Source organism: Centroberyx affinis, unplaced genomic scaffold (assembly GCF_046629955.1).
Source record: "Centroberyx affinis isolate AG114_WGS23_722 - 3 ecotype Tasmania unplaced genomic scaffold, CSIRO-AGI_Caff_v1 ptg003226l_1, whole genome shotgun sequence".
In the NCBI taxonomy this organism is placed as follows: Eukaryota; Metazoa; Chordata; class Actinopteri; order Beryciformes; family Berycidae; genus Centroberyx; species Centroberyx affinis.
In genome coordinates this window covers 51409-62876 of record NW_027281261.1, presented here as the reverse complement: position 1 = coordinate 62876, position 11468 = coordinate 51409, and the positions used below count along the sequence as shown (strand labels likewise).

Here is an 11468-nt window from a genome sequence, read left to right as displayed (position 1 = left end):
TCCTGTGTTCCTTTGAGGTTTTGCTTAAGCAACTTCTATTGAATCTGTATATCAAGCTTCTGAATACATACATGTATCACCCACTCACCCACTAAAACAGAGAGCCTGGAGCTGCTTTCCACACAGGTTTCCACAAACCAGCTGGCAAATAGTGGCAGATAGTGCCATCTGGTGGCTGAAGTAGTGTATTACAAGATTGCACAGTGAGCTATTCCAGTGATTCTCTCACCTTTTTCATATCAAGGACCCCTACTTTAGTCCACATTAGAGCCACAGACCCCCATTTGATGAGTTTTTGTCTCTCGGACCCAAATCTGAGAATATTTCTGTTGTTAGATATGATTTTGTCCAGAAAACTATCTGTATTGTAGGTAGAGAGATAACAGTGAAACTATGATCAAAATAGTCATTCTTCTACATTCTCTAATTGTGTTAACTTCTTGTAAATTAAGTAATGGTGAAGTTTAACAATTCATCAATTTGCTGGGGACCCCCTGGAACCCCTCAAGGACCCCTGGTGGTCCCCGGACCCCACGTTGAGAACCACTGAGCTATTCAATGAAAATAGTAGCCTATAATTGAGTATAAACATGACAGGTAAATTCTGAGGACAAAATACAAACATTGTAAGAAGATTATTGTGGGGGTTGGAAGGAGAAGTGAGGAATGTGAGAAAATATATTATTAAAATATATTTCAAAAATACAGGTTGTGTTTTTTTCTGCTTTGTTTTTTACATTTTAAATAATAAGCCTTTGTAGCCATTATGTTTCCCTCCAATAACTGATGATGTAAAATGTAAAATGATGCAGCTTCATCTCCTTGTGTCTGATGCTCTTGATCCACTGTTTTGAACGCCCAGATAACTCTCCCATTTTATACTGAAACCTAGAAAATCATGGAAAAGTTATGGAATTTTACATTAGGGCCATGGTGGGAACTCTGTGTAAAGTATAATATGAAATTTGTGTGAATCTGAAGTATAATCTGAAACACTGTTAACATGGTGTGAAGAGTAGGACACATAGAAAATGAAATTATGACATATTTCAAGCGTATTTAATACCTATTTGATCTAACATTTCCAAAAGCCTGAGGAAATAAACAAGCCAACATCACATTTTTTATTGTCAAAATCATTGAAATATTTATTTAATTGAAAGACTTATGCCAACTCAAATAAGACATTTTTAAAACCTTTAAAAAAAAAAAAAATATCGGGGACATAGGCCTACTTTGCCAATAAAAGAAAGAGAGAAACAAACGGTGAAGAAAGTGCTTTTTAAAAAAAAAAAACAAACACAAAAAAAAAAATCCTCATGTGTTGAAACTAGAACATTCTCGGCCAAGAAGCGTCGACCTCAAATCACGTTTCACAGATCGCAGGTCGTGTTCCCCCCCCCCCCCCCGCTCCTCCCGCCTCACCGCCGCTCTCTCATTGGTTAAAGGGTCTCTGGTAAAACGCCTCCACCTGACGCTTCCTCTCGCAGTCTTTACTCCCTGTCGTGACATCACTGTATGAGCCCTGATTGATCTCTCCATGTAAAAATATGAAGGACTTGACTTTTATATTTACAACACTAGCGCCCGCTGCCTACCTGCCGTCTGAGGAGTTCACCTTTCCCCAAGCAGAAGTGTTAAAAGTCCAGAAATGCTATATTTGATCTGCTTGAAGACGATGGGCTTGAATGAATTGAGGAGTTTCATTCCATTATTGAGAAAATATGACACTGACTCTGACAAGAAGATTGCTTACATTGAAGTACTAACTCACTATTGAGCATTACTGACGTTATCGGCTATCTTGAGACCTTTGCTTACAAAGGAGCAATAGCCAAAAGGACACAAATACCTGCATTTCTGACGTATTGATCAATGAACATCAGGAAACCTGTTTTTTCCCTGATAAAAAAAAAAATACATGAACAGTTTTGTTCCAAAGTGAGATATCCACCATGGGATTAACAGAACAAAGTTAAAGGGGCAATAAGTGAACACCTGATGCCGTGAGACATTTCAGCTGGGAAGACTCAAAAGCCTCGTTCTCAAGACAAAAAGCAGTTTTATTATTCCAGTGTTTAGCATGGTGATACATTAACTCTTCACTAGATGTTGCTGTTGGATCTATTTTAATTACAGCTCACTGTCACTGGGTGGGAAGCTGTGCCAGAGACTTGTGTTGGAGGAGAGAAGTTCTACCAATGTTGCTGCAGTTCCTACTGGTCACCAATAGAGGGCAATAAGGCTCCGTTCACACGAGCATTTGTGATACATCAAAAAACTGACAATATCCCATGTATTTCAATGAGACCCATGCGCTGAAACATGACATGGATTGACGGAGCGCAGTGCGTGAAAATATCACAACCCGGTCCGTCCAAAAAGTTTAAACTAGTCGAACTTTTGACAGAGCGCAGGTTAACATCATCTGCTAACGGACTTCATGAAATTTCAGCCAATGAAATTTGTACAGAATGCTTCAAAAGGTTTTGAGACTCGCATAATAAATAACGCAACCCAGGTGGCTTCAGCGCACACTTCTGAACGAATGAACTGAACGCTGCCTAAAGGCTCAAGATGACTTAATGCCCCTTTAAAGCAAAGAATATTATTTAACTTAAGTCCTCGGTTGACAAAAAAAAACAAAAAAAAAAACACTTTTACAGACTGAATCCTAACTGATGAACTTAAGGTCATGATTTTTCCCCCCCAAAATGGATATACAGCGATTTGGTACAGAACTCTTCATGTTGCAGTTTGGAATGAAACCCTCCAACTCTTCATCTCATTAAATGCAGTTTGAACAACGCAGACACTTCAGTTCGGTCTGCAGCACCAGACTCCATGCAAATGAGAAGTGCTGCGTCTCAAACGGCTTCGTCGGGGGTGAATCCTAGTCTCCCCTTTAATATAAACTATATTCATATATTTCTATTTTCCATATACTTGATGTGATACTATTTCACCCAAGATAATACAATGCTTTTCGTTTTTTTTTTTTTTATATTAGCAAATATTCAAGAGCAAAACATTCTTGAATGTCTCCTCATATACTTCTAAAAGAGAAACAAAATAAATTAAATCAGTTTTTTTTGTACATACTTACATGATATGAATTTATGTATTGTTTTCCTTCAGTCGAAGCTTGATTTTATGGAAAAAAAAAAAATTGGAGTACAAGGCTGCAGCTGTTCGGTTATGAAATTAGCACACTGGTTTCCCTTGGAGACGGGACGGTTGGTACAGAAAATAAACGTTGAATTAAAAAAACAAAACAAAAACAAAACGTAACACTTGTTTACAAAAAAACAAGCTAACACGAACATGAAACAAGCGCATCGTACCTTTTCGTAAAGTTGAAGGACAACTGCGATTTTACCCCCGCCCCCCCCCTCCCCCGTATCAAAACATATCTCGGACTTTGTAATGGTTGATATCATAAAAACGGTAAACGTAAAATATCATTTTTGCCACAGTTTTTTTGTTTGTGTAAATATTCTTTTTAAAAAATAGCCTAACCTCTTTAGAGGGCACGTTTTAAAAAAAACAACAACAAAAACAAAACAAAACAAAAACAAAAAACAAGCAACTTCAGCAATACTTAACATGAAAATATATAGTGAGCCACACGTAGTTCAAAAGCAATAAGCAAGAATCTTCGCTAGGTTAGGATTGTCCTCTACCGCTTCCCGTCCGCACGATTGACACTTGTCAGTAAACCGTCTGCTGCACTTCACAAGCCCGGGTGCGTTTGTTTTACATCTCCCCCTCGTCCCACAAACCCTGCCTCGGACTCCGGCAGTCCTTCAGTCTCAGGAGCAGACTGTTGCATTGCTGTCATTGCATGTAGTTCCATCCCGTCCCGTCCCGTCCCGTCCCGTCCCGTCCCAGTCCCAGTCCTCCAAAACAACCCTCCACTCCCTCGTCCTCCTCCTCCTCTGTAGCGGCAGCCGGGGGGGGGGGGGGGGGCGCTACATGTTGTAAGCCACGTAGATGGGGTCCAGCTGGTCGGCCAGGAAGCCGTCGCGCAGGTGCATCCGCTGCTTCTCGCCGCGGGAGTTGATGGGGATGACGCCGATGTCGACCACCACCACCACGCCCACGATCAGGTAGTGCTCCTCCAGAACCACGTTGGTGACCAGCGGGACCAGGTCCAGGGCCTCCTGCTCCGAGCCGTCCAGCTCCACCACCACCACCAGCAGGTTGGTCCATGTGAACACCGCGCTGCAGGCAGAGAAGAAGAAGAAGTACCGCTCAAATTCACATTTCACTTTTTTTTTTTTTTTTATGAAGCAATATCAGACTACAAACATTTCCAGAATCAGAGGCTTTCTTTCCCAATCTGACTCAGAGAAACTCATGCATGCATTTGTCATGAGCATTTGTCAATTCTCTATTTATCCAGTCTTTCAAACAAAACAATCCATAGATTACAATTTATCCAGAACTCAGCCGCACAAGTTCTCACCAGGACAAAAAGATCAGACCATATAACTCCAGTCCTTCTCCCGAACCTTCACTGGCTACCTGTTGTTTCCAGAATACAATTCAAAATCCTTCTGTTGGTTTACAAAGCACTTGCTGGTCTGGCTCCACAGTACATCTCAGACATGCTGTCAGTTTATTACCCCAGCAGATCTCTCTGGGTCACAAGGTGGAAATCTCCTCCATGTGCCTGGAGCACTTTCAAAGTCTGGTGAGATGGCTTTCAGTATTTATGCACCTAAAGAATGGAACAGTTTGCCTACTGATCTTAGACTTGCTCCAACACTGTGCTCTTTCAAAACCAAACTAAAGACCTTCCTTTTCACTCGAGCATTTTCTTAAATGAACACACTGTATTTGTACATAATGTTTGTTTGTATGTGTGTATGTATATGTGTTTTTATGTGTATGTATGCATGGATGTTTCTGTTTATTTGCATATTTTTGCTGTTTTATTGTTTTTATGTAAAGCACTTTGAACTGCTTTTGTATGAGGCGGTGCTATACAAATACATTTGAATTGAACTGAATATGTGGTATTCAGGGTCATCCAGCGGTTAGAGACCATAAGCCGCCAGAAGATGTTAACACTTCCCTTACAACATAGTCACATGTGAAAACTGTGAAAACTCTCATGTGCATTGTCTATCGTCTCTTTGCATGTGAATTATGTTTTCACATGTCAAACAAATAAATATTGTCATATGTAATGGAATTTTTGTATGTAATTTTTTTCAACCTTAACCTACTAAATGAAAATTTCACATCAAATGTCACAATACAATATACAAAAATATTGTTCACATACATACATGTGAACAATATTATATATGTATATAATATATGTGAAGAAAAGATGTTTTTTGCATCAGGAAGCAACAGGGTTTCTAGGAAATGTAGTCTCAATTTTGAGAAACACTAACAATACCACTGGTGTGAGATAGAAGCTACCAATCGTCTCCACCATGTTCTCATTTGATTATGGTTAATTATACCATGGTCTGGGTGAATACTCGATTCTGATTGGCTGCAGGGTGTCCATTGATTCCTGATAATGAACACCTACTAAGTAGTTCTAGTGAAACTGTCTGTTCACCGTTCTAAATTAATGCGCTGGCTACGTAGTATCAGCCTGTATCTAAAATGAGTAACCATAGCAACAGGGACGCAGTCAAAGCCTCCGTTTACTCCATTCATTTGTTCGTGAAAATCTTGATATTGATTTGGGGACAATGACATGGCTGGATAGCTAGCTAGTCTTGTTGTTAAACATACTGTCAAATTATATTTACTGTTTGTCAACCGTACGCAATGTTATTGACTTTGAATGTTGCTAGCATAACGTTAGCTTTCTGGCTCATAGCTGAGCCAAAGGGTTCTATGAGCTGAGCGGACTAGAAATATCTCCCACTGCCAAGTCGTATCTAAGGTTCGTCCTATTTACTGGAGTAGTGAACAACGTTTCCATTGCATAAGAACCTTATGGGATGGTAATGATTGTTCCAGGTATTAGTCAAACCCTCAGGTGTTACCAGGGAAACTGAGTTATGGCTTGAGAAAAACTTTAGATTTTGATTACAAAACGCATGAAAATATAAATTAAAGGTCTTCATTTTTTTCTGGCCTGGTTCTGGACTCCCCGTCGTCCATTAATTCCTGATAATGGACACCTCGTCGGGCATTATCCCTTACTTATCTTTTGAACACACACAGACTTTTTAATCTTGTGTAGTTTCTCATGTTCAGCCCTGTCAGAGGGTTAGAAACGTTGTCGGGGTGAATCAGGCTCAGCTCACAGACATCTACAGCAGATAAATAAGTCAAAAGGAAGGCGTCTGCCGTCTCGGTCTGTCCCGGATCCCGGCCGAAACGCGACCTGAATTTCCCCCGGTGGGACAACAAGGTGGCGAGCGAGGTCGTTGTGAGTCGAGCTCCTCACCACTCTGTGATGCTCTTGTGCGTCCTGATGACGGACGTCTCGATGTCGATGGGGTGGTAACGCATCCCCCGCAGCTCCATGGCCTCGTCCAGGGCGCCCACCACGTACAGGGCGTCATGTCGCTCTGTGGGTACACACACACACACACACACACACACACACACAAGCATGGTTACCTGATGCCACATCTTTGACTTGTGACTCTTAAGTGAATCTGAAACTTCTTGACACCGGGGGAAGACCAAACACTTTCACAGCAGACTGGGGATCCAAACATTTGACCACAGGCAGTGTAGAGAAAGAAATGTTACTGTTTAGAAGTGGAGAGAATTAAATATATAGTCTGAATGTGCTTTCTCTCTAATCCATTAGCACCTGCAGCTAGGTCTGCCCTTTGGTTACAGCTGGTATATTTTGACTGTGGCTGGTGACTGTCAACTCTCCTAGTCACTTTGGTGGGAAGCTAACCTGCACTTTATCATTTTATGTATTCCAAAACAAAAGAAACACTTTAGGTGCTAAATATTTCAGTTGGCCTGTGAAATTCTGTATCCATCAACCAACATGAGTAGGGCTGCAACTAACGACTATTTTCATTGTCGATTAATCTGTTGATTATTTTCTCGATTATTCGATTAGTTGTTTGGTCTATAAAATGTCAGAAAATGGTGAAAAATGTGGATCAGTGTTTCCCAAAGCCCAAGATGACGTCCTCAAATGTCTTGTTTTGTCCACAACCCAAAGATATTCAGTTTACTGTCATAGAGGAGTAAAGAAACCAGAAAATATTCACATTTAAGAAGCTGGAATCAGAGAATTTTGACGTATTTTTCTTAAAAAATTACTTGGCATTTAATTTAATAGTTGATCGATTTAGTTGATCGATTAATAGATTAATCGATTAATTGTTGCAGCTCTAAACATGAGCCTGAACTGATGGTGGAGTGGATGTCAAGTCCAGGTTCAAGTCCTGCTCACAGCGATGTGCAGCTACATGAACGCTATGACAGACACTCTGAATTTCTATTTACCCTGCAGTTAAAGAAGAGAGGATGCAGGCCTTGTATCACTAAAGATCAGCCTTGGATTGTAAGATATTGTGATTTTTGACGACATGGTTGACCAATGGTTTGAGATAAAAAAAAAAGACAAAAAAATCATGTTTGATCCCCTCTAGGGTTAGATGGATATGGGTTTCTGAAGCGCAATACTGATATTTTTGGATGTAAGCTTCAGTTTTTCTGGCAATAATCAATATCTTTGAATCTGACAATTTGAATACAATTTCTTTATTTTAAATTACAAGGATTTAGTGTTTCCCCTAGAATTTGGTTCTTGTCAGGGTGGAAATTCCTCTCAAACTGAATTTTTTGTCAATCATGTGACACTAAACCTCTCCACTGAAGGCCATACTAATGAAAATCTTTTTGGTGTGTTATCAGCTCATTAAGGCAGGTTTCACTGCAGGTTGAACAGACTGACATCCCCGAAGCTGTTGAGTAAAATCACATCCTCACCTCTCCTAGCTGATATCAGAATTTTAATTAAAGGTCGATATCAGGCCCCGTCCGGCAAATTCTCTGCCCTCCGCTTACCGCCGCTGGCGTCGGTGAGCTCGGTCCTGCGGAGGAAGCCCAGGTAGCCGGTCCGGGCCCAGACGGTCTGCGTGTCCCCGAAGCTCAGTCTGGAGCTGAAGTGGTCCGACTGCAGCGCTTCGTCTCCGTACACCGTGAAGTATCCGCTGGCGTTGTGGCCGCTGTGCACCCAGATCTACAAACACACAACACACACACACACAGTGTCAGCCGTCACACTGCAGGGAGAGGCTGTCCACTTCTGCTCCACTGCACTCTGTGTTTTCTTCATTTACATGTAGGAGTTTTGCCCCAATATAAGAGAGATCCAACATATAAAAGTGATAACCACCACCACAAAATGATTGTGGGCATGAGAGTAAAATTGAAGTGTTCACAGTGTCTACAGAGAAAGCAGCTCAAGACCCATTTGTTTAGACTTGCCTTGTAATTTTCTATTTACTTTTGTTTTTGTTGTGGTTTTTTTGTCCGTTTTTATTGTGCTTTATGTCTGTATGTATGTTTATGCTTTATTTCCTCTGTGAAGCACTTTGTGACGTCTCTGCTCTCAAAAGGTGCTATATAAATAAAGTTAATTACTTACTTTACTTTAACTATCGCACTTGTTGACAATGGTGTACTGGTGTTCATATGTTTTATCATTTTTTTGCTTCTTATGTGTCCTTGTTCTTTCACCCTCTTATGTGTGTTTTTTCGCCTGAATGACGTGAGGCTCTTGATCAAGAATTCAAATGCATTTTTATGTGAAATGGCGTATAAACCTAAAACTTGAAACTGGACAGAGAAGTGTGCAGTTTACTGGTGTCACATTCCTCGTTTTCTGGGTAATGAAGTCCTTCAAACTTTCAGTTATCTCCTGCTGCCACTTGGGGTCGCCAAAGTGCAAAGTTGCCCGGTGCCGCTTTAAACTCCACTGTCATTATGGGCTTGTGTGAAGTGATGAGTGGTTGGTGCTCATTCTAACCTCGCCCAGATGCGACTCTCCCATTGGTCCCTTGGTCTCTGGGTTGGCGATGATGATTCGAACCCCAGGCAGGATCTGTTGGTACCAGACACCACAGCAGACAGTTCACCACACAATACATTAACATAAACATCAATATGATCAGTCAATATATGATCAATATGATCTATATAATAACAATCTGACTCCCAGAAAACAAATACGGAACTGATCTACAGCCAGGCCGAGTTAAACTGGCCTCTCTCTCCCTAACTGATAGTCTAGCTCCCTCGCTCTTTCTTTCTTTCCCAGCTTTGTTCCTTCTTTCCTTTCCTTTCCTTCTTCATTTCTCCCCTCCTTTCTTGCTTCTTCCTTCTGTTCTTCCCTCCTTCCCTCCCTACCTCCTTCTTTATTCCCTCTTTTCTTCATTCCCTTCTCCCTTCCCTCCTTTCATTTTTCTCCTTTTCCTTCCTTCTCGTTTTCCCTCCTTTTTTCCCTTCTTCCTTCCCACTTTTACTCATTTCCTTGTTTCCTTCCCTTGTTTCTTTCTTTTATCCTTCCTTCCGTACTCCCTTCCCTGTCTCCCTCCTTCCCTCTGTCCTTTCTCCCATTTTTCCTTCTTTCCCTCTTTCCTTCCTTCCATCCTTCCTCCCTCCTTTCCTCTGACAGCAGTATCAGTGTTGATGTCATTTATTTTGTTGCGTGACTCATGCTGATCCTCAGTCCTCCATAGCTTTAGATCCTATACTTCTCCAGCACCTCCAGCCAAATATGCATCAACTTAGACCCCTCAATTTTCGGATATGCAGTTGCCACGGAAACCACACAACTACTCAACATCACTTTAAATCAATGTGCAGTTAATTGGCTGTGGCGTATAAACCGTATTCAGTTATTTATTCAAGAAGAATGAACAGTTTAGTCTTGGAAAATGACGACACCTCCCTCTGCGTACAGTTTGTCTACATTTTTCTAACTCTGTAAACCTTCTTTATAGATTGCTGATGGTGTAACACAGTGTTTCCCCTGTAAATGAACTGAAACAGGAGTCCAGCCCTCACTACTGAAGCCCTTACCCCACCTGAAAGGATTTATTTGGCATTGCTTTGGATGGAGTCTTAATGTCTTGTGGTTTAAATGCAGTTCCAGAGGTTTTCAGGGGGAAGCACTGGTTTAAGGTTACTGTAGGTGAGAGCTGACATCATCCTCCATATCGCTGCTGTCATGTGAAAACCTACAACTTTGGTGATGTTCATGTTTTAACTTCAGTTGAAGGATTACATGCTCCTCTATGGGTTGAGAAAATTCTGTTCTTGGTCTTATTAAATCATTTCAAAATCCATGAGATAACCTTAAAAATACATAGTCATCGGGGTAAAAACAAAGCTGTTTTCCATAGTTTTATATAGTTTTTTTCATCTGAGTGGTGATATATGTATATGTATATATAGCATGTTTCATGATGATATAAACATATTTTGAAATCATGTCTTTAGTCTTTTTTATCTTAAAATTTCACAGCGAAGAATGACCAGCTAAACCCATTTATGATCATTGTGTTTCAAGTCAAGTCAAGTCTTTATTGTCCCACTAAGGGACATTTGATTGCAGCCAGGTATTTAAAAACATGTTCATCATATTAAAAAAACAATACAACATACAAGACAGTATTAAACACATAATTCATCATATATATTTTTTTTTTTAAAAGAAAAAAAAAATGGAATAATTGCTTTCTTTTCTCAGTCAGTTGTTTTTGCAATATTTTTCTAGGGCATGGTAGTGGAAAGTTGTATAAACAATGAATTATTTGCCTCTGTGTCAAAACACTCACCTTCCCAGACTCCATCAGTGGCAGGCTGTGTGGCGACCCCCTCTCCACTAGTCTCACCCTGTGGAGGAAACCAATAGTTACTAATCAAGCCATCAAAATGTCATTGATCAAAATATTAATATTGATACACATAGAGAGCGGGGACTAAGCAGGAAAAATATGCCAGCAGAACGCATACTCATGTCCTGCTCATCTAAACTCATATATGTTTTGTCTGTTTATACAATCTAAACAATTATTTAATATGTTTTAATCCTCTAGTGATGTTCGTCAGGTTGACTTTTACATATTATGGCTCATGTAAAAGGCTTATATTGTCTTAAAATTATGATAATTAATTGTTTTGTAATGCTAAAAGGCATAAAGACAGATTGGCCTCTCTCCCCCAAATTGATGCTCTAGTTCCCTCGTTCTTTCTTTGTTCCTTTCTTTCTTTCTTTCTTTTTCTCTCTCTTTCTTTCTCAGCTTCCTTCCTTCCTTCCTTTCCTTCTTCATTCCCCCCCTCCTTTCCTCCTTTCTGGCTTCTCTGCTTCCCTTTTTTGCTCCTTCACTCATTTCTTCCCTCGTTTATTCCTTCCTTTTCCATATGTTTTGTCTGTTTATACAATGTAAACAATTATTTATTATTTTTTTAATCCTCTAGTGATGTTATCCAGGTTGACTTTTACATAT

The 11468-nt window shown here is 40.3% G+C and overlaps 1 protein-coding gene across 1 annotated transcript in view; it reads right to left on the bottom strand.

Annotated features, from left to right (window-relative positions):
* Positions 1 to 3971: 3971 nt before the first annotated feature.
* Positions 3972 to 11468, bottom strand: part of LOC139660151 (disco-interacting protein 2 homolog C) — a gene marked incomplete at its 5' end in the record, with an annotated part of 58502 nt that continues 51005 nt past the window's right edge. Inside the window, 5 exons of the mRNA XM_071538217.1 lie at positions 3972 to 4224; positions 6425 to 6548; positions 8020 to 8194; positions 8984 to 9058; positions 10797 to 10854. Coding sequence (XP_071394318.1) covers positions 3972 to 4224; positions 6425 to 6548; positions 8020 to 8194; positions 8984 to 9058; positions 10797 to 10854 — 685 coding nt within the window. The remainder of the gene's footprint in view (positions 4225 to 6424; positions 6549 to 8019; positions 8195 to 8983; positions 9059 to 10796; positions 10855 to 11468) is intronic.